Here is an 18,965-nt window from a genome sequence, read left to right on the forward strand (position 1 = left end):
AGAGCCTCTTTGGACCAGAAAGGCATCGTTATCTTTTGAAATATTCGTCCTCACTGTGTGCTACTTAATGTTGATTTAGAAATGAGCTCATGGGACATGACTCAACCAGCCACTCATGAGCTTTTTATTCTTCAATGAACCCTACAGCAAGGTCTGGAATCTGAGTCCACCGGTTAGTTATGTGCTCGTCCCCCCTGAAATAGGTCAAGAGTTTACACAGCGGGGAGGTGTCAAGGCGCTGGGCTCCGTCAGAGGGAGGAGGAGGAGGAGGAGGAGGAGGAGGAGGAGGAGGAGGAGGAGGAGGAGGAGGAGGAGGAGGAGGAGGAGGTTAAGGAGGAGGCAAAGAAGATGGAGGAGGAGGAATTAGAGGAGAAGAGATGGTTGAGGAGTAGGAGGAGGAGGAAGAGATGGTTGAGGAGTAGGAGGAGGAGGAGGAAGAGATGGTTGAGGAGTAGGAGGAGGAGGAAGAGGCGGTTGAGGAGTAGCAGAAGAAAGAGACGGTGGAGGTGGAGGTATAGAAAGATGGCGGAGGATGATGATGAAGAAAGTGGAGGCAGAGGTGGCGGTGGAGGAGAAGGAGGAGCACGAGGAAGAGTGGGAGGAGGAGAAAGATATAGAGGAGGAGGACGATGCGGAGAAAGGGTAGGCAGAGGTGGCGGTGGAGGACGATTACGAGGAGGAGAATGAATGATGCGAGGGCGCATATACAGGGTGAGCTGTGCTCCGATGCGAGGGAGCGGCGCAGCAACCGGGGGCCGCCATGCCGAGGTCGGGCGGTCCGCAGCGGCGTGCCAGGAACCGAGTGGGGAGCGAGAGGGCTATAGCTGGGTAGCAAGTAGGGCTGAACGATCTATCGTTTTCGACCGAAAATCGCGATCTCAAGCATTACGATTTTGGGATCGTCAAAGCTGCGTTTTTTTTTATTTTATTTTTTTATTTTATTTTACAAAAGTGCAATTATTTTAATGCTGATGAGCCATTGAAGCAAGTTTACTTAAGAAAGAGGGCTCCCTTTTTATTTGACTTTTTTGGTTGTTGTTTCTTAGGTACTTGAATAAACAGTCTTGCATTTGAAATCTGTTGCCAGCAGTTTTCATTATTGCATTACCTTAATGGAATTCATTGGTTATATTAATTTATACTGAAACTTGATTTAAAGAAAATAAATCGTGGTTGAAATCGAAACCGCAATCTCTACCAGAAAAATCGCAATTTCAATTTTTTCTTAAAATCGTTCAGCCCTAGCAAGGAATTGGACTCTTCTCCTCTCACCGTCTACAGGATGCTGGACTCTGTAGACAGGCCCGATGACTTGATTTGATCCCCTACAATAAACCCGTCCTAGCCAGGGGCGCGGAGCAGTGGGCTACCCCAGATGTAGGTTGAACCCCAGTGTCCGGTCTACGTGCAGCAGTCCTTAAATCCGGACGCCTCACCCTACTTGCCCTCTGTTCCTACCGGCAGAGCTCTCTGCGGCAGTAGATTTATTCTTCGAGCGGGCATCGTTTCCTGCCATCCTCCTCCGTTGTCATGGCAAACATGACAGGAGGACGGCATGAGTGTGCGTGTCTGAGAGTGAGTGAGTGCGTGAGTGACTGAGCGTGTACCTTTTCCTCAGCAGTATATGAAACTCGGTGCTCCTCAGGCTGGTGATTGAGACGTAGGGCAGCTCGAACTCCTGCAGCTTCCGCACAACTAGGGGAGGAGGGAGAGAGAGGGGGGAGAGAGGGGGGGGGGGGGGGTGGGGGGGGGGGAGAGCGAGAGAGTTAGAATTGCAACCGAGGGAGAAAGAATTGCAAAAAAAATGTTAGCAGAATAGTTTGACAGCAGCCCTGCGGCACCGGCCCAAGAATGATCCGATCACGAGGATGATAGTAAACAAAGAAGACGAGGAGCCCATCTGGACGGATACCGGGAGAGACGGGGGAAGAGGGAGGAGGGGGGAAGGAGGGAGGGAGGGAGGGAGGGAGGGTGTGTGAGTGTTCAAACTATAACTGCTTCACAAAAGGTTTGCTCAAGCTCTTTTTGTTGTCTTTTGGAATTGTATAAAACATTTCACAGTAAGAGCTCACCTTTTCCATCTTATATTTATACTTTCGTGTAAGCTTTCTTATGTTTATACTGCTTTATCTTAGCTTTCGCGGGAGATTCTTGGAGCCTAGGGGACTTGTGGCACGCTGAAGAGCGGGGGAATGCAAGAACAGAAAGGGCTGTTGTTGTTGTTGCCCTCCAGATACCAAACTGTCCAAACACAGAGCCCAGAAGATATGAAGAAAGAAATACAAACTCGGGGGATGTTTTTGTTTTTGCTGCGTTTGGATCAAGCTGCCAGCCCTGCTGGGACAGGAATGTCAGGACCCTGGCAGACTGGGGAACCAGGATTTGGCAGGTGGGAGTGGAAAGCAGAGAGTCCAGGGAGAAATCTCCACTGGTCCTGCTATGGATTCAGCCGTGAGGCTGGAAAGTCGAGTCTTTGCACCGTGGAACGCGTCTGCTATCCCTGTCCGTCAACGTCCTGCAGATGCTAAATATCTGCGCTGCGTCTTTCCCAACAGTGTAGAAAACTTCCAATGGAAGGATGAGTAAAGCCATGATCTGATCTCTGCCTGGAAGACCCGGGGAGAGGAGGGATGCTGTTCCCGCAGGCCTACTTCGGTTCCACGTTCCACTTACTCCACAGAAATTGTCTCACAGACAGACGAGTGCACCCGCGTAAACGCGCACGCACGCACGCACCCACCCACGCACCCACACACACACACACACCCCCCCACACACACACACAGTCTTCGCTGTTCCCTGAGGGGGATTATTGATTATTAAAAAAAACGTATTTTTCTGTCTTGTTTTTTTTTCTCAGTGCAACTAAATGAAACACCCGCATAACCTCCGCTGCCAGGATTATCTCGGTGGCATTTCGATAGCAATGCTCGCCTGAACTTAAATTGAGTATCCTATTTTGTAGATTGTGGTCGCGATTGCGCAAAACATTGCAAGTCCTTGACTGAACCTGCTAAGTTCGGCAGTTCGTCTAATCTGTTTCTCTCCCACTACACAACTCTGGAGCCTGTGTTTTATCCATCAACACAGGACTTTACGAAACCACGAGAGGCCATGACGCATCATCCTCATAAAGCAGCGAAATACCTATTAATGTCAGTAAATTTAAGGCCTTAATTAATTTAAGGATGACGCAATGTTAACGAATCTCATATTTCAGAGTCCTCTGGCTGCTCTGCGCTTTCTCCACGATTTTACCGTCAACTCGGCTCTTTGCACGTCGTCGTTCCTGCTCCAGTTTGAGAGTGATTGTTCTCGGCCTCGCTCGTCTGACGCTTTGCGTTTGTCTCTGGATGAAGTCAGTGAACTTACATGTGAGGCCGCCGTCCACGCTCTCACGCACGAGGAAGAGGCTGAAGTAGCCCACCAGGTCGTCGGGGAGGTCCAGCTTCGACGCTACCGCCTGCAGAGGGACACAACGTTAACGTGAGCCACGACGGAAGGGGTTAGTGTACATGCTAAACCATAATACGTGCTTTTAGGAAAAGGATGTAGAGGACGACGTTGGGAGGTTTTCTTGGTGATAAAGAAATGTTTTTGTTATTCTTATTCTTCGACAACGGATGACCGTTTCAACTCAAAGACCCGTGGTATTACACAACGATGTCATTTCACAAAGTGGGTCATGGGTATGAACCGGCCCCCCCAACCCCCCAACCCCTTATGAGCTCGACATTGTTTATAAGTGACCGCCCTGGCCCTAAACAACCACCCACACAGCTCTCCGTGAGGCCCGCTTCAGAGAGGGACTCATTATTTACGCTCTCCCTCTAGAAGGAGGCTGATTAATGGCTCCACCTTTAACAACCTTTCTGGGCTGGGATATGGAATCATGTGGCTGATGAAGTTACATTATTTTTTCTGCGCTCTGTTGTACAAAAACTGAATAGAGATGTAGATACTACCACTGTGTATGCATGCAGATGGGATTCCATACATGTAATTAATGATTGGAGGTAGAGGTAGAGGTAGTGTGTGTGTGTGTGTGTGTGTGTGTGTGTGTGTGTGTGTGTGTGTGTGTGTGTGTGTGTGTGTGTGTGTGTGTGTGTGTGTGTGTGTGTGTGTGTGTGTGTGTGTGTGTGTGTGTGTGTGTGTGTGTGTGTGTGTGTGTGTGTGCGCCTCACCTCCAGCACGTCCTCCGTCTGGTCCGAGGTCAGGATGCTGACGGTCACCTTCTGCCCGTTGGACAGCCCCACCTCCAGGGTCACCTCCTCTGTGGGGATCTGCTGGGTCTCCTGGTGGTGGAGGACATTCAACACAGGGAACCTTTATTTAGACGCCCTTCCAAACACTACGGCCACTCTAGACGGTGCTCCCATACAGGCAGGATTCCTGTCTTGTCCTCGTGGTTGCTTCACTTCTGTGTGTTGCGCGCTGTGTGCATTGTGGTGCTGCTACTTGCATTGTGTAGCGTCTCATCCTAGCTATCTCTGTTGTACACGGGGAATGGGTTAACCTAGCGATTGTTAGTGATGGGCTCTTGGTTCTACGAACATCCTTACTGCACTGACAGTGGAATATTGTTTATCCTCTGACAAATGTACTTATTGTAAGTCGCCTTGGATAAAAGCGTCTGCTAAATGCCCTAAATGTAAATGTCTTTGTGTTGCTGTTGCTGTTAAAGTGCTGTAGAAATAATGTTTGATAGCAGAGCAATGGAAAGTATATAACAAGAACAACATTTTTAAATTTACCCCCGGTGCAGAGCCCTGATTTTATAGCGTTGACGCAATAAGGCACACTTAGTTTGAACAAGTTGGAAGACATTGTTGTGAAGGGAACGCGTGGGAGAGGATAACGAGAGTAAACGTTTGTGCATTGCGAACGTTGAGATAAACCAAATACGTTTCAAAACACCCAGGCCCACAGCACTTCACAAGAGAGCAACAGACTCAATTCATTACAAGTTGAAATAATGTCTTGTAGAAAACACAACAGCTTGCCTGCTGACTGCTAATCCACCCTGAGATGATGACACAAGAATAATTGATTCCCAAAATACAACGGCGGAACGGTTTGGTTTGCCTTGTGAATAAAAACACAAACAAGCTTCTTTTTGCATTAGCTAACACATCATTCGTGGTAACACGGTAAAAGGACTACTTCCCCCAAAAATGAACTAGTTTCTAATTCATTCAAAATATCTGGAGCAAAGCCGACTTCATTAAAAACAGCCGACGGTACAAAAAGGAAGAGAGGAACGAGTTTTTGTTTCTCATGACAAAGATTCAAAACAACCCTCTTGTACATCCCCCACCACGCACGGTTATTATTTCCAACATCCCGGATAAATCAAGGCTGTTGATACACACTGCCGCGCTCTAGACTCAACTATTATGAGTGGCGTGCAAGAACTGCATAACGAAAGAGGACAGGAGGGAGGAGAGGGAGATGAGAGAGGAGAGATGACAAGAGAGGGGAGCCAAGAGCCTTAACAAAAAGGTCCTCATGGAAAATAAAACTTTATTACTAAATAAATGGCAAGTGAACAGACGATGTGTGTGTGCGGGTGTGTTGAAAGTCATCTGGTTCCCTCCCTCCTGGGGAGGCCATCCGAGGGGAGGGAAAACGATGACAATAGCAGGTGGCCCCACGTCTTCTATTCTACACCAACTGCTGCTGACGCAGATACACACACACACACACACACACACACACACACACACACACACACACACACACACACACACTAGAGGAAAGAGAGAAAGAGATACGCAAGATTGAGGTGTGATTTTGAGAGTGATGAGAGACAAACTGAGACAGAGCAAGACAGACAGAGACAGAGAGGAGAGCGACGGAGACAGAGACAGAGAGGAGAGGGACAGAGACAGAGACAGAGGAGAGAGACGGAGACAGAGACAGAGAGGAGAGAGACAGAGACAGAGGAGAGAGACGGAGACAGAGACAGAGAGGAGAGAGACGGAGACAGAGACAGAGGAGAGAGACAGAGACAGAGACAGAGAGGAGAGAGACAGAGACAGAGAGGAGAGAGACAGAGACAGAGAGGAGAGGGACAGAGACAGAGAGGAGAGAGACAGAGACAGAGAGAGAGAGACAGAGACAGAGAGGAGAGAGACGGAGACAGAGACAGAGAGGAGAGAGACGGAGACAGAGACAGAGAGGAGAGAGACGGAGACAGAGACAGAGAGGAGAGAGAGAGAGGAGAGAGACAGAGACAGAGAGGAGAGGAGAGGGACAGAGGAGAGAGACGGAGACAGAGAGGAGAGGAGAGAGACGGAGACAGAGAGGAGAGAGACAGAGACAGAGAGGAGAGGAGAGAGACGGAGACAGAGAGGAGAGAGACAGAGACAGAGAGGAGAGAGACAGAGACAGAGACAGAGGAGAGAGAGAGAGAGAGAGAGAGAGAGAGAGAGAGAGAGACAGAGGAGAGAGACGGAGACAGAGAGGAGAGAGAGAGAGACAGAGAGGAGAGGAGAGGGACAGAGACAGAGAGGAGAGGGACAGAGACAGAGAGGAGAGGGACAGAGACAGAGAAAAAGGGCAAGAGATGCGACATGCCCGACGACGAACGCGGTGGCCACGGCGGTGAGCGTATCCGCACGTTCCCACGGCGACGCCGCGGCTGACGGAGGATTGTTTAGCACCGCACCCCCGGGGGGCGTGAATCAGCCCGCGGCACACGCCCGACCTCGAGGCCCAGGGCGTCCTCTGCCACATGGCGACAGCAGCCGACCACAACCTCCGAGCGTCCAACTTCCTACGCTCCCAGGGCGCTGCCGTGCTGCCACTCCAAACCCACAACAAGCGCTTGTTAGTGCGCCGCACTTGACGAGATCGACTCCCGTCTCCCATTTAATAAATGTGTTAGCAAGGAACGGAGCACTAGGGTATTAATCCATGTGATCTATTTTGAATGGTTGGTGGACATTGGAAATTAGAAACATCCTTAGTTTGGGTCAATAAGTTGCGAGGGCTCCCTCCCACACAGGGCGAGCAGAATTTGAATGGGAGGGAAGCCACTTTCATCATCGTTCAGTTTAACGTCTGACGCAACCGTTCTTTACATGTGTGTTCCCATTAAATGACTCATGCCTCGCTCAACTGTTCTACCAGCATACATGCAGGTCGGCTGGGAAAAACCGATAAAGAGAGAGCGAGGAGAAAGAAACAAAGCTCTTCCAAAAAAAACAACAACAACAACTAAAGCGGCCGAAAACCAACCTGCTGTGCTTTCCTCAAGAAGCAGTTCAACAGCTCACTGGATCCCAGCAAGGGGTCCTGACGCACTGTGAAACAAAAACAGAATCAAACACAGGGTGACCAAGGGTGGACGTGCGAGGATGAACACAAACACAAATAGAGGGTAATAACCAGTTAACCGCCAATGTTCACAGCAAAGACGGAAGAGGACGTTTTAATGACACGTCTTGGAAGCGGAGAAATTGTTACAAGCAGTTATTTCAGCTGCAGATGTTTGGCACAGCTTATCATCTTCTCTGCTCTCACCATACTGCTTCTAGTTTCTTCCCTGAGTATTAGGTACTACTACAGGGTCCTGCGGCAGGAATTAGTCTCGGCCCTTAAAACGTCTGTTCAACAAAAATCAAACCAGGATTATGACACTCAGAAGGCTTACTTTTTAAGTAGCTGTGCTGTAAACATGCTTTGACCTAAAATAACAAATTAAATAAAAAAGGTCATCAGTCTGGGTTTATTTTCTGGTGTAGTGGCAAAGTTTGGAAGCTACTGCAGTGAACTAGTGCCTCCCTGTGAGAAGAATCGAGTGAGTCCGAATTTAGCAGATTTTATTGTGGTGAATTAGAAAGGAACTCAAAGTAAATGTCTACGTAGTCCATGAGATCTCTCATTCTGTCAAGCACTCGGGTGGGAATTTGGTTCGTGGCGGTTAATTTTCAGTTAAACCCATGATGTAACATTGTAACTAAACAAATGGCGAGTCAAAAACACAGAGAGACTGTGTGTGTGTGTGTGTGTGTGTGTGTGTGTGTGTGTGTGTGTGTGTGTGTGTGTGTGTGTGTGTGTGTGTGTGTGTGTGTGTGTGTGTGTGTGTGTGTGTGTGTGTGTGTGTGTGTGTGTGTGTGTGTGCAAACTGCCACAACGGTTCCTTGTTCTACTGCAACAGGCTGTGCTGGAGCTGATTAAAACAAACCACTGGCAAGGTTTCAATCCCGTTTGTTTTGTCAATAACCAAAACTCACCTTCGACCCCTTCGGTAAACCCTAATCGCCCGAATGGCGGAAAGCCCGACCAATAGCTTTACAGCTTTACGCCGATAGACTTACAGTCATGCTTCCAGATTCTGCGGAAAATGTTCCCTGAATCGCTGTTTATGTATCTTTTCGATTTAAAGTCATGCTTCCAGATTCTGTGTATGTTCCTTGAATCACTCTTTCTAGATAATTGCTTCCATTCAGTGGAACAAATACAAATCTCCGAACCAGGGTAAGGTTCAGTGGGAGACTAATTAAAGAGAATGAAACCTGGGCTTTGTTTATTCGTCCCAGCCTGCCTTGGCATCAGAACCTTTGTAATTATAACTCTACTTATCCTGCCAAGGGACAGTCCTGAAGCCCACAAGCCCAGGGGTCATTTGACGCTTTTAGTGAAGCCAATTCACCAAGGGCCCAATGTTTACCAGCAGGTGTGCTGCTCATCAGCGATCGCATGCCACATCCAAATCTGCCCCACAGTCCAAAGATCCACCGGCCTGTCTAACCAGTCGACTGCATCCAATGGTTGAAGGCTGATCCGTAAATCAAAATTTGAACGAATATTGGGCAGCCCTTAATATTCAAACCTGTTATGGGAAAGCCAAGAGGGAGAGACGTCGGAGAACCCGACGCAGTCTATTCATAATATTGCAATGACCACGGAAGAGGCAGTGAATGAATTATTGATTAGACAGCGATTTATTAGAAACCTAATAAACCGTTGGAACACGCAAGACCGGTAACCATAGCAACGCGATAAAAACAAACCTTGCGAAGCCCAATCCAGGCCTTACTTAAGGCATTTAATGGTCAAAATATTATTAATAAATATTTCAAATATATTCTAATATTAATATTAATAAACAAACAAACTTCGAATATGATTTTTGGGCAAAAGTCAAAGCCCTAGTGGACACTCACAACACCAACACGTGATGTCATCCCCAGAGGTGATGTACCACGTCACACGCGGTGGTAAATCAGGTCGCCCCGTCACACTGCACTACACTACCGTGGCAGACGGCACGCGCCCGACGTCTCTCACGGCAACGCTCCGATGACGCCACCGGGAGATAAAGCTCCGCCAACCCCAAGGGCCCGAGAGAGGCGGTCGGTCGGTCGGTGAGTCATCGGGTTTTTCCTCTCTTTCTTCAAAAGGGTTAGTGTCAGCGTCAGCATCTCACCGGCCTGCATGTACTTCTCCAGATGCTCCCGTCTCTGCTCCACCTCGCCCGGGGTGAGCGTGAAGATCTTCTTGGGGGGAAAGGAAGGCACCACGTTGGTCCCGTACTCCTTCTTGATCTGCCGGCACAGAGGGGGGCGGGGGGGGTCGGGGAAGGAGATACAGGGGGGAGGGTTACTGTTTAGCTATTGATCCGAAGCTTTCATCCAATGCTGGATGAAAGGATGCCCGCAGGTAGAGGGTGGACATGGGGGTTCAAAGCCAGAGCCTGCTGGACCCCTAGACAATCCTTTACACAATTAGTGGGCTGATAAGACAGTGTACCTTCATGCCTGAATACACAAACTCAGAACCGTAGCTAGATGAAGAAAATCCCTTTTTTGCTTTGGAACTTAATCATGCATGGTCTTCCGTTTTTCGTTCAAAACCTAAAAGGGGTCTTTTCTTCATCTGGCTGATAAAGTGTCTATCTTCATTCTTCGAAAAAACAGATTAAACATTGGAACTACCCCTTCCGCTTTGGAACTGAATCTGCATGGTCATCATATTTTCGTTCTAAACCTAAAAGGGGACTTTTCTTCATCTGGATGGTAAACAGTTCACCTTCCTTCTTAATAAAAACATGAACCATTGAAACTACAAAGCCAGATGCAGAAAAGACGCCTCTTGCTTTGGGACTCAAGCTGAAGACCATGCAGATGAGTAATGCGACTGAGTTTGTCTTCTCCATTAAGCGGTCGTCGCGCCGCGCCGGCCAGCTTGGGTCTCACATGACCCTTTTCCCTTGGTTGATTCACACCCCGCTACAGAGATGAATCACTGGATATTTAGAGCCCGATTGGCTCAACAGCAACGTTGGCATTTCCATGCGTAACGCCGGTTCGTTGAGAGACACATATGGCACCACAAGTGTCTGCCTGGCTCAAGAGCGCCTTGCCCCACATCCGCCTTGACTCATTCATTCCCATCCGTAACGCAATTCACCTCCCCCCCCCCCACCAACCACCGACATCGTCATCAGGGGGCGGCATGTGGCTCAGGAGGTAGAGCGGGTTGACTGGTAACCGGAAGGTTGCTAGTTCGATCCCTGGCTCCTCGTGTCGAGTATAGAGGTGTCCCCGAGCGAGACACCTCACTCTTGACAGCTCCCGACGAGCTGGTTGTCGCCCTGCGTGGTTGACACCGCCGTCGGCGTGTGAATGTCGGTATGATTGGGCGAATGTTAGGCAACATTGTAAAGCGCTTTGAGTGGACAACGGATAGCAAAGCACTGAATAAATGTAGTCCTTTTACCATCTTTTAGCCTTTATTTTATTTTTATTTTGTTTATTTTAGTTTGTGTTATATTATCTTATTTTACTCTGACTCTGTAGTACTTTAATGTACCACCTTTGTATTGAAACTGTTGCACAGTCATTTCCCTCGGAATAAATAAAGCTAGTTTGCTGGCGTTGCTGAACCGGGAATTATCTGAAACTAACGCAGGTAGCCCTGCCATTTGGTTTTGTCCTACCCTTCTTAGGGACAGACTGTGAACGGGGTTCCATTCTATGGTGAACACAGTTTAGAGGGGAGCCTGTCCGATGTGAAGCGACGCGACTGCCCTTTGCTGCTAGGAAAGTGCACGAGTCAGCACAAGCATACAAATAAGCCGCGCAGGCTGCAGAAGCAGTGTGTGCGTGCGTGCGTGCGTGCTGGCGCTCATGGCTAACGGATGCAAAGGTCTACTGAAGTACAGGATCCAGAAGGTTTTCTGGATTAATCGACATAGCTGGTGGTCAATTTGAAACACAGCCCGGTAGTCTTTTGTCTTCTCTCGAGTTAAACTGCCGTTTGGTTTAGGAACTCTGGAAGCCGACGCACGCCCCGGACATAAATCTGACTCACGCACCAGAGAATAAAACCAAATAATAGACGTCAACGTTGAAATGCGAACAGAGACTTGTGGACCTTTTGTTGAAGCCACTACCATCCCCGCAGAGTTGTGTTTATGGTGAAACACACACACACACACACACACACACACACACACACACACACACACACACACACACACACACACACACACACACACACACACACACACACACACACACACACACACACACACACACACACACACACACACAGTTGCCAGGCAACAGCAGCTGTCAGACTGCCGTCAGGGGGGCCATCAGGAGGGGGATATTGAAGTTTGGCCATTCCTTTTATTATTTATTAACGCTGAACTAAAGGAGAGACAGACAGAGTAATCATCGACACCTCCTTGTAGCTGCGCAGTGTCTTATCCTGTGGGATAAGACTGTGGTCTACACTCTCTATCCTTCCTAATACAGATTAAATGATTCTTTGCCGATGTTATGAACTGTCCATCAATGCCATTTCACGGAAAAGATCTGTTTATTTTGATAATCGTAATATTATCCGGGTAAACAATGAACTCAGTGTCCGCATCTTCTATGCGTGCCGTAATTAAAGCGGACACGTTCGCATTTCAACACGTTTGAGTTTAGAGGCGATAAAAGGATAGTAGCGAGTCAATTTGGTGTGGCTGGCACCAGGCACACCCAGCGGTCGGGAACAGACACTCATTCACACTCCCAGCAGGTGGAGTGGAGCGCGGAGACCGAGAGAGAGAAAAATAACGGTAAAAAAACACTAGTCTACAACATTCCTTCTGTGTCAGCCTTCTCTACAACCCCTAGAAAACACACTGTGTAGTCTCGGCTTCGACCAGCTGGGCCTGAAAACATTCGGAGTGAATAAAACACATGGCCTTCAAGGAATGATTTGAGGGGGAAAGAGAGACACACTGACGACAGCGTTCTTCGAGGTTCATTTAAATTCAGTCGATTAGAAAACGGAGACGATGCAAATGTTGTGTCGTGTGCCCATGGCGATTTGACTATGAAACGTACGAGAGAGAAAAAAGCACAGCACGTAAATACATTTAATTAGTGTAGACCTTTATGTAAACCGAGAATAGTTCAATTCAATTTAAAAAAGAAAAGGTGTGCTGTGTCTTTAACGTGTTCAATATGTACCTGATGGCCCATCAAGCAGCAATGCAACAATCCATCGCAATAAAATCAGAGACAGGGGACAGCTGGACCATTTAATCAAATCAACCCATCGACTTATGGCTTGAAAGGCGTGCTGCTCACCTGTTCGTGGAGGCCCAGGAGTTGGCTGTAGCGTAGCCGACAGTGCAGTACTCCATTGACGTGGATGTTGTAGGCCTGGGATGGGGGAGGGCAGAGACCCATTAAAAGTCAAGCGTGGTTACTTGCTTCAGTGCAGAGGGTACACACAAGGATACACTCCTCGAAAGCCAACCCCATCGATCCGTATGGGAAGCTTTAGGGAGGTACGGCGGATAGATTCAGATGTAAAGATGAGCTCAGGTAACAGTAATGCTGCAATAGCCATATGTAACTAGCGTAAGATGGTTATAAAGGACCAGCGAGTTAAACCTTAAACCTTAAAAGATGACCGAAGACTAGTATTGTGGAGTAAAGATTCAGCGTTAGCCAAAACAAAACAGAAGAAGCAATAATGTCACTGCTTGATAATTCATTTCCCATCTGGATACCCACAAGACCCCAAACCACCACAGAATCTAAAGCAATATGTTCAAACACTGCCTTGATGTCTGAAGTTTAACGGCAGCCTCTCTAAGTTCATATGAGAGAAGGAAACAAATAAAGTGTGAAATGTATTCAGCGGTTTCGTCAGACTTTTGGAACTGGGCTGCTCAGAGAGAACTGTTGATGTGATGCCGGTTAAGGTTGGCAGGGCATGGTTTTGTTTTTGCCTTTCAAGGCAACAGTGGACTTTATCAACCATGTAGCGCTCATGTTGCGAGAAGGAATAAAGCTAAAGTTCTTTCAAGTTTAGTCTTTTGTCGTCTGAGAGGCAAAAGAAAGAAATGAAGAACGAAAAAAAACTGTTCAGACATGGTCTACACTGCAGAGGAAATCATTTTGAGGAATTGTCTTTTTAGTTGGTCTATTTTAGGGAAGCTAGTCTGGGGCTCAGCTAAAGAACAGCACTAGCATCTCTACCTCGGACAGACGAGTACGACTTCAGTATTGACCACAGCTTGGTTGTCAATGTCAATTAGTTAGTTAGGCCTAAAAAAAAAAAAAGTTTGGTTCCTGTTGGTTGTCAGTTGAGGTCATGGGTAGGTAGGGAATTTATTTTATTTTATTTTTTTCTTTTTTCCAGCGGCAGCGAATGATAAGTAGGTTGTTTTCATTTAAAAACGAGAGAATGCGCTCATCCTTGTACAGAATGAAGAGGTGCTGTACAAAAACGTAATTATAGTTTACATAAAAAAAAATTAAAAAAAAATTTAATTTTTTTTTTTTTTTTTTTTTTTTAAAGCTCATAAAATAATTTGGGTCGCACACAAATGGACAGGGTCGGTCGGAAACCGGAACCAAACAAAATTTTTTTTTAGGCCTTAGTTGTTGGCTGGGGAGGCTCAGGTAATCCGGAATTGCTCACATCGACACCTTTCTTCCGCCATGGAACCAAGGCACAGATCTCATCACAACTAGGTGGGGACCACAATCTATGATATCAATAATATCCCTTACTAAATTATCTACAGTAACAAACGGGGCAGACAAATGAGCAGGATAAATAGGAGGGCCATAAACAAAACCTTTAGAAGTGTTTAGGTGCAAATTATTTTATAGTGGAGTCGGCTTCTAATAAATGTATGTTTTCAATTACATAATTTATCTAGGAATAATATATATTGTTTTACAGTCGGAGGGGACTCATTCGTCGCCCTCCCCGGTGTTTCCGCTAGAAAAAATTCGAGACGTGTATCTGCTGCTTGCAATGCGCATAAGCCTCATGACTCTTCCTTCCCCAAAGCGACTTCGCTGAGCAGTCTTTATTAGAGCTTAGATCGGGCCCAGTAAATCAAGCCCGCACCGGCCAGAGCCCTTGCACGCTCGGTCCGAGTCCGGCCCGGACCGACACATTAACTGTAATTATGAGCCCGAGCCCGATTTCAACCGAACATTTTTTTTAATGCATGTGTAACTTTGTACACATTTGTTACTTAGGCCTACTCTGCTAAATATAAGGAATATTGTATAGAACGCCGGTCATTATCGGGATAATGACCAGATACGTTCTATACATTATCCCGCTTATTACACGGCTAATTGCCAAAACTAAAAAATAACTTAACATGTTGTGTCTTTTTACAATTTATTCGTTACACGCATTCGTAGTGTGGATCAGCAGTGAAATAGTCCGCCAAAGACGTTGACGTCGCTTAGCAACCGAAGACGCTGGGGTTGACAAGTTACCGGACTGCTACCCTTGCCAGTGAACGGAGCGTTCCACGGCATTGAGAAGACCCGTGTAATAAAGGCCTATAATATTTCTGTGTATGGCATAGATTTCTCCTCAGACTAGGCCAATAAAGCAATGATTAAAAAAAACACAAACGCTCGATCAAAGGCCCGGGTCGGGTCAATCATGGTTTGACCGGAGACATTTAGAATTGTCGGTCCTCCTCATTTTTTTCCCGGTCATTGACCGGTATTTATCCTACAACGGAAACGCTAGGGATCTGCTGTCATGCATGGAACACAAGCTTCCATCACGTCATATCCTTATTTGATTAAAAACTGCTTCTTCTACAAAGACTGCAAAGAAGTGCAGCTGTGAAAAGTATCTAAAGGTGGTGCTCGATTTGGTGAACGATTTATTTCATGAATAGTGTAATGTGCGAGTAGCCCACATCTTCTCCATGAAAACACACATCACCTGTCAAAACAAAACTTGTTTTGGATTTCATATTTGACTGCTAGTGCTGACTGGATTTTTTTTTTGCTAGAAAAGGATCTGAGATGTGGAGATTAAAGTTTAACAGAAGCATTCTCACACTGTTACTTTAAGTTAGTAAGTCTCCAGACATAGGGTAAAGTAACTTCCCTCCACCCCAAAGTAAACAACCCTGGATAATTTCAACACAGCAAACACAAACAGTGACTCTAGTGTAGCCCATTAACAAGGAAATACAAGAAACGGCAGTAAACAAAGTCCTGACATATGAAGTGCGGCTTTATACTACACTCATTTCGAAGTTGCCCCACAAACAGTGCACATTCTACAGCCTCACGGTTCAAAGGTGCAGACCACAAAAAAAACTCTTGACTTTGCGAACTCACCAATTTATATCCTGTTGGCAACCTGCTATAGAGGAGGTCACACAGTCTGCTGATAGAAGACTAGCCCTTACCAAACAACACTGCAATACAGTCATAACCACAGTGTGTGTGTGTGTGTGTGTGTGTGTGTGTGTGTGTGTGTGTGTGTGTGTGTGTGTGTGTGTGTGTGTGTGTGTGTGTGTGTGTGTGTGTGTGTGTGTGTGTGTGTGTGTGGATCGAGAGCTATTATTAGCCAGAAAATATGTTATGTTTATTCAAATGGATGGTGTCGGTCACTTCTCCACTGCATATTATCTGTGTCAATGCTTAGACCTCCTAAAATGAATCTGGATTCTTGGGCATTCGTGACAAATGTGTACACGCAGACAGACGGACAAAGACAGACAGACAGACCTTCATTTGTACCTATAAAAGCACATAATGATAGAGATTGTGAAACCCAGCATGCAGAGCAGAGTGTCAAGACTTTACCCAGAAATAACTTTGCATCCCAGAGATAGAACAACTGGAAAACTAGCATTACTCACAACTCTGTGTGCAGCATTATACAACTATTGATCCCATGAATAAGAGGCTTTTATTGGAAGAATAAACGTGTCTGGGCCAAACTGAAATGTTAAACGCAGATGTTTACAGGGTTGAACTAAACAATAAGAGTATTACTATTGATCATAATATTAAATATACATAATACCCATCCCTTGGTGAGTCACATACCTTTCATAAGCACTTATCCTACTGCAAGACCATTGTTAACCACAAGGAGGTGAACTCAGAGATACATACAGCCTCACTAATACTTTGATCTCAGAGTTGCTAAGGGGAAGCAACTCTGTAAATAACACTGTACAACAATAACAAAACGCAGCTTGATGGAATAAACCTGGAATAGTTAACATGGGTTCAAACGGCACATATTGAGAAGAACATTCACAGAACACCGGGCTTTCGTTTGCATATAGGGCCGGGAATGGGTTGTGATGGGTTGATCCAATCCATCAAGTGCAATGACAACTCCACAACAACACCAGTGCATTCACATGTGAGAGGCTGGCCTTGTCTGGTTGGTTCAGCTTATTAGCAGAAGGTTTCAATGTTGGCTGGTTTGTTTCGATTAGGCAACCACTGGTAACTTTGCTGCAAGTATTTTGGATTGCATAACATGTTAACCATGTCCACATGGATATCCGGCTCTGAGGTAGTATGGCTAAGGACTACTGACTAGGTTGTGTTGGGTTGTGTTGACTATATTAGAGGGACACACTTGGTCCCCATTGAAGAAGCAAGCTGTTTGGATATGGTCAGTGGGGTCGAATAAACAAAGTGAGAGGCTGTATAACTGTATATCCCTCTCTCTTTCACTTCGGTGAGAGAACCATTACAGAGGAAAGCTACATGTAACGGCCTTTCTACAGTAGAAGCAACATGGGCATATAGGGTGTGTGAACTGAAGATATCAAAATATTTAACAAAATTAATCTCACCACAAAGGTTGATCCATTATCCCCCGAACGAACTTCTGTCTCAGGTATAGAGAAATGCATTTTAGACGACCAGGATCGACGCAGTGAGTCCTTCACAGCCCCGTTGGCTCCGGGCTACTCTCCACCGTCACCGGGGCCACTGCAGTCACCGTCCACGGAGCGGTGTGGGGTGCACGGAGGGGTGTGGGGTCAGGGGCCAGCTCTCTGTCCACGGAGCGGCGCGTTGTCTGGGGCCCGCTCTCAGGGGCCAGCTCTCGGTCCACGGAGCGGTGTCAGGGGCCAGCTCTCGGTCCGCGGAGCGGTGCGGTGTCAGGGGCCAGCTCTCGGTCCACGGAGCGGTGCCAGGGGGCAGCGCTCGGTCCACGGATCGGTGCGGTGTCAGGGGCCAGCTCTCGGTCCACGGAGCGGTGCCAGGGGGCAGCGCTCGGTCCACGGAGCGGTGTAAGGGGCCAGCTCTCGGTCCACGGAGCGATGTCAGGGGCCAGCTCTCAGTCCACGGAGCGTTGTCAGGGGCCAGCTCTCGGTCCACAGAACGGTGTTAGGGGCCAGCTCTCTAGCGGTAGAATCGCACCAGGTTGGAAGAGACTGGTGACAAGTTTCGTTTAGCCAGTAACTCGAATGCCAGAGGAAACCATTCGTATCAAACTTCTCCCACATCTGGGCTAAACTTTTATCCCCACCGCCAGGGAAGCAGCCATGTTGAGCCAGTGATAATAATTATACCTTTATTGTTACCTCGTCCGCTTCTCATTTGGGGGATGAGTCACAAATGCCCCCCTCCGTAAATACCTGTTTTTCACACGTAGACACGTCCGTTAAATTACGTATCCTGGTCAACTTTCAGGAAGAAAATGTGCAGTTTGTTCCCGCAAAGCCCCGCGTCGAGGAGTCCACAGTAACGCAGAACCAGCGGGGACAAGCAGGCAAACCTGGGGGGTTGTCCGGTATTATTACGAGATTTAAGAGAAACAATGCACAGAAGGGGATAATAACAGGAGAAAAGATGCGATATGAGCCGAGCTATCGGGTCGACAAAGGTGTCCTCTGTCTTTAACGTGTTCAATATGTATCTGATGGCCCATCAAGCAGCAATGCAACAATCCATCGGGTCAAACCATTGCTGTTCACTAGAGGGGTGGCTGTTTGATGTTACACAACGTGTTTGAGGCGCTGTTTTAATATATATGACATGAATTTACCATGTCGTTGTTTTATACATATTTAAAGAGAGTATTCATGTTTACACGTCTGTTTGAATGTATCCGGTTTTACCTGAAAAAAGCCGTTATATGTAGCTTTCCTCTGTAATGGTTCTCTCCAAAGTGACAGAGAAAGAGAGAGAGAGGGAGAGCTAGAAAGACATGAAGAGAGAGTGAGATGGAGAGGGATAAAAAGGAAAAGAGAAAGAGAGCTAGAGAAAGAGAGAGAGTCGGAGAGAGAAAGTAAACTCATGGTTTAAACCATGAGTTTCTTTATGTAGGCCTATCAAGTATTTTAATTGTGAGACACTGTAAAATATGATACATTTGCATGTGTCACTTGGTAAAGTCATCTTTTCAACTAGCGTCTTCAAATTATTTTCCGTTGTTTTAGCCTGCTTGAAAATCTTCACTAAACTATACATAAAAAACAATCAAATAAAGATTTAACGAAAGTCTTACAATCCGATTCAAGATTTTAATTATTGGGCAAGATTTCCCATTCATAATTCGTTAATAATAAAGGTGGCTGCATCTTGAGTGAATAACTTCCTTTACGAAATTACGTTGAGGGAAAATATAAGGTAAAACTTGTACCTATGTATCGTGAGCCTATGCGCAACGCTGCGCAGGAAGGAGGTGCTCGAAGA

The 18,965-nt window shown here is 46.7% G+C and overlaps 1 protein-coding gene across 1 annotated transcript in view; it reads right to left on the reverse strand.

Moving 5' to 3' along the window:
* The window catches only part of snx17 (sorting nexin 17), a 29,890-nt gene extending 11,702 nt beyond the window's left edge, over positions 1 to 18,188 (reverse strand). The window contains exons 1-7 of the mRNA XM_056581030.1: positions 17,117 to 18,188; positions 12,600 to 12,674; positions 9,437 to 9,554; positions 7,243 to 7,307; positions 4,185 to 4,295; positions 3,373 to 3,463; positions 1,608 to 1,695 (exon numbers count right to left, since the gene is read on the reverse strand). Of these exons, the coding sequence (XP_056437005.1) occupies positions 1,608 to 1,695; positions 3,373 to 3,463; positions 4,185 to 4,295; positions 7,243 to 7,307; positions 9,437 to 9,554; positions 12,600 to 12,674; positions 17,117 to 17,176 (608 nt within the window). The 5' untranslated portion in view covers positions 17,177 to 18,188. The remainder of the gene's footprint in view (positions 1 to 1,607; positions 1,696 to 3,372; positions 3,464 to 4,184; positions 4,296 to 7,242; positions 7,308 to 9,436; positions 9,555 to 12,599; positions 12,675 to 17,116) is intronic.
* Between the last annotated feature and the right edge of the window lie 777 nt (positions 18,189 to 18,965).

This window comes from Gadus chalcogrammus, chromosome 21 (assembly GCF_026213295.1).
Source record: "Gadus chalcogrammus isolate NIFS_2021 chromosome 21, NIFS_Gcha_1.0, whole genome shotgun sequence".
Lineage (NCBI taxonomy): Eukaryota > Metazoa > Chordata > Actinopteri > Gadiformes > Gadidae > Gadus > Gadus chalcogrammus.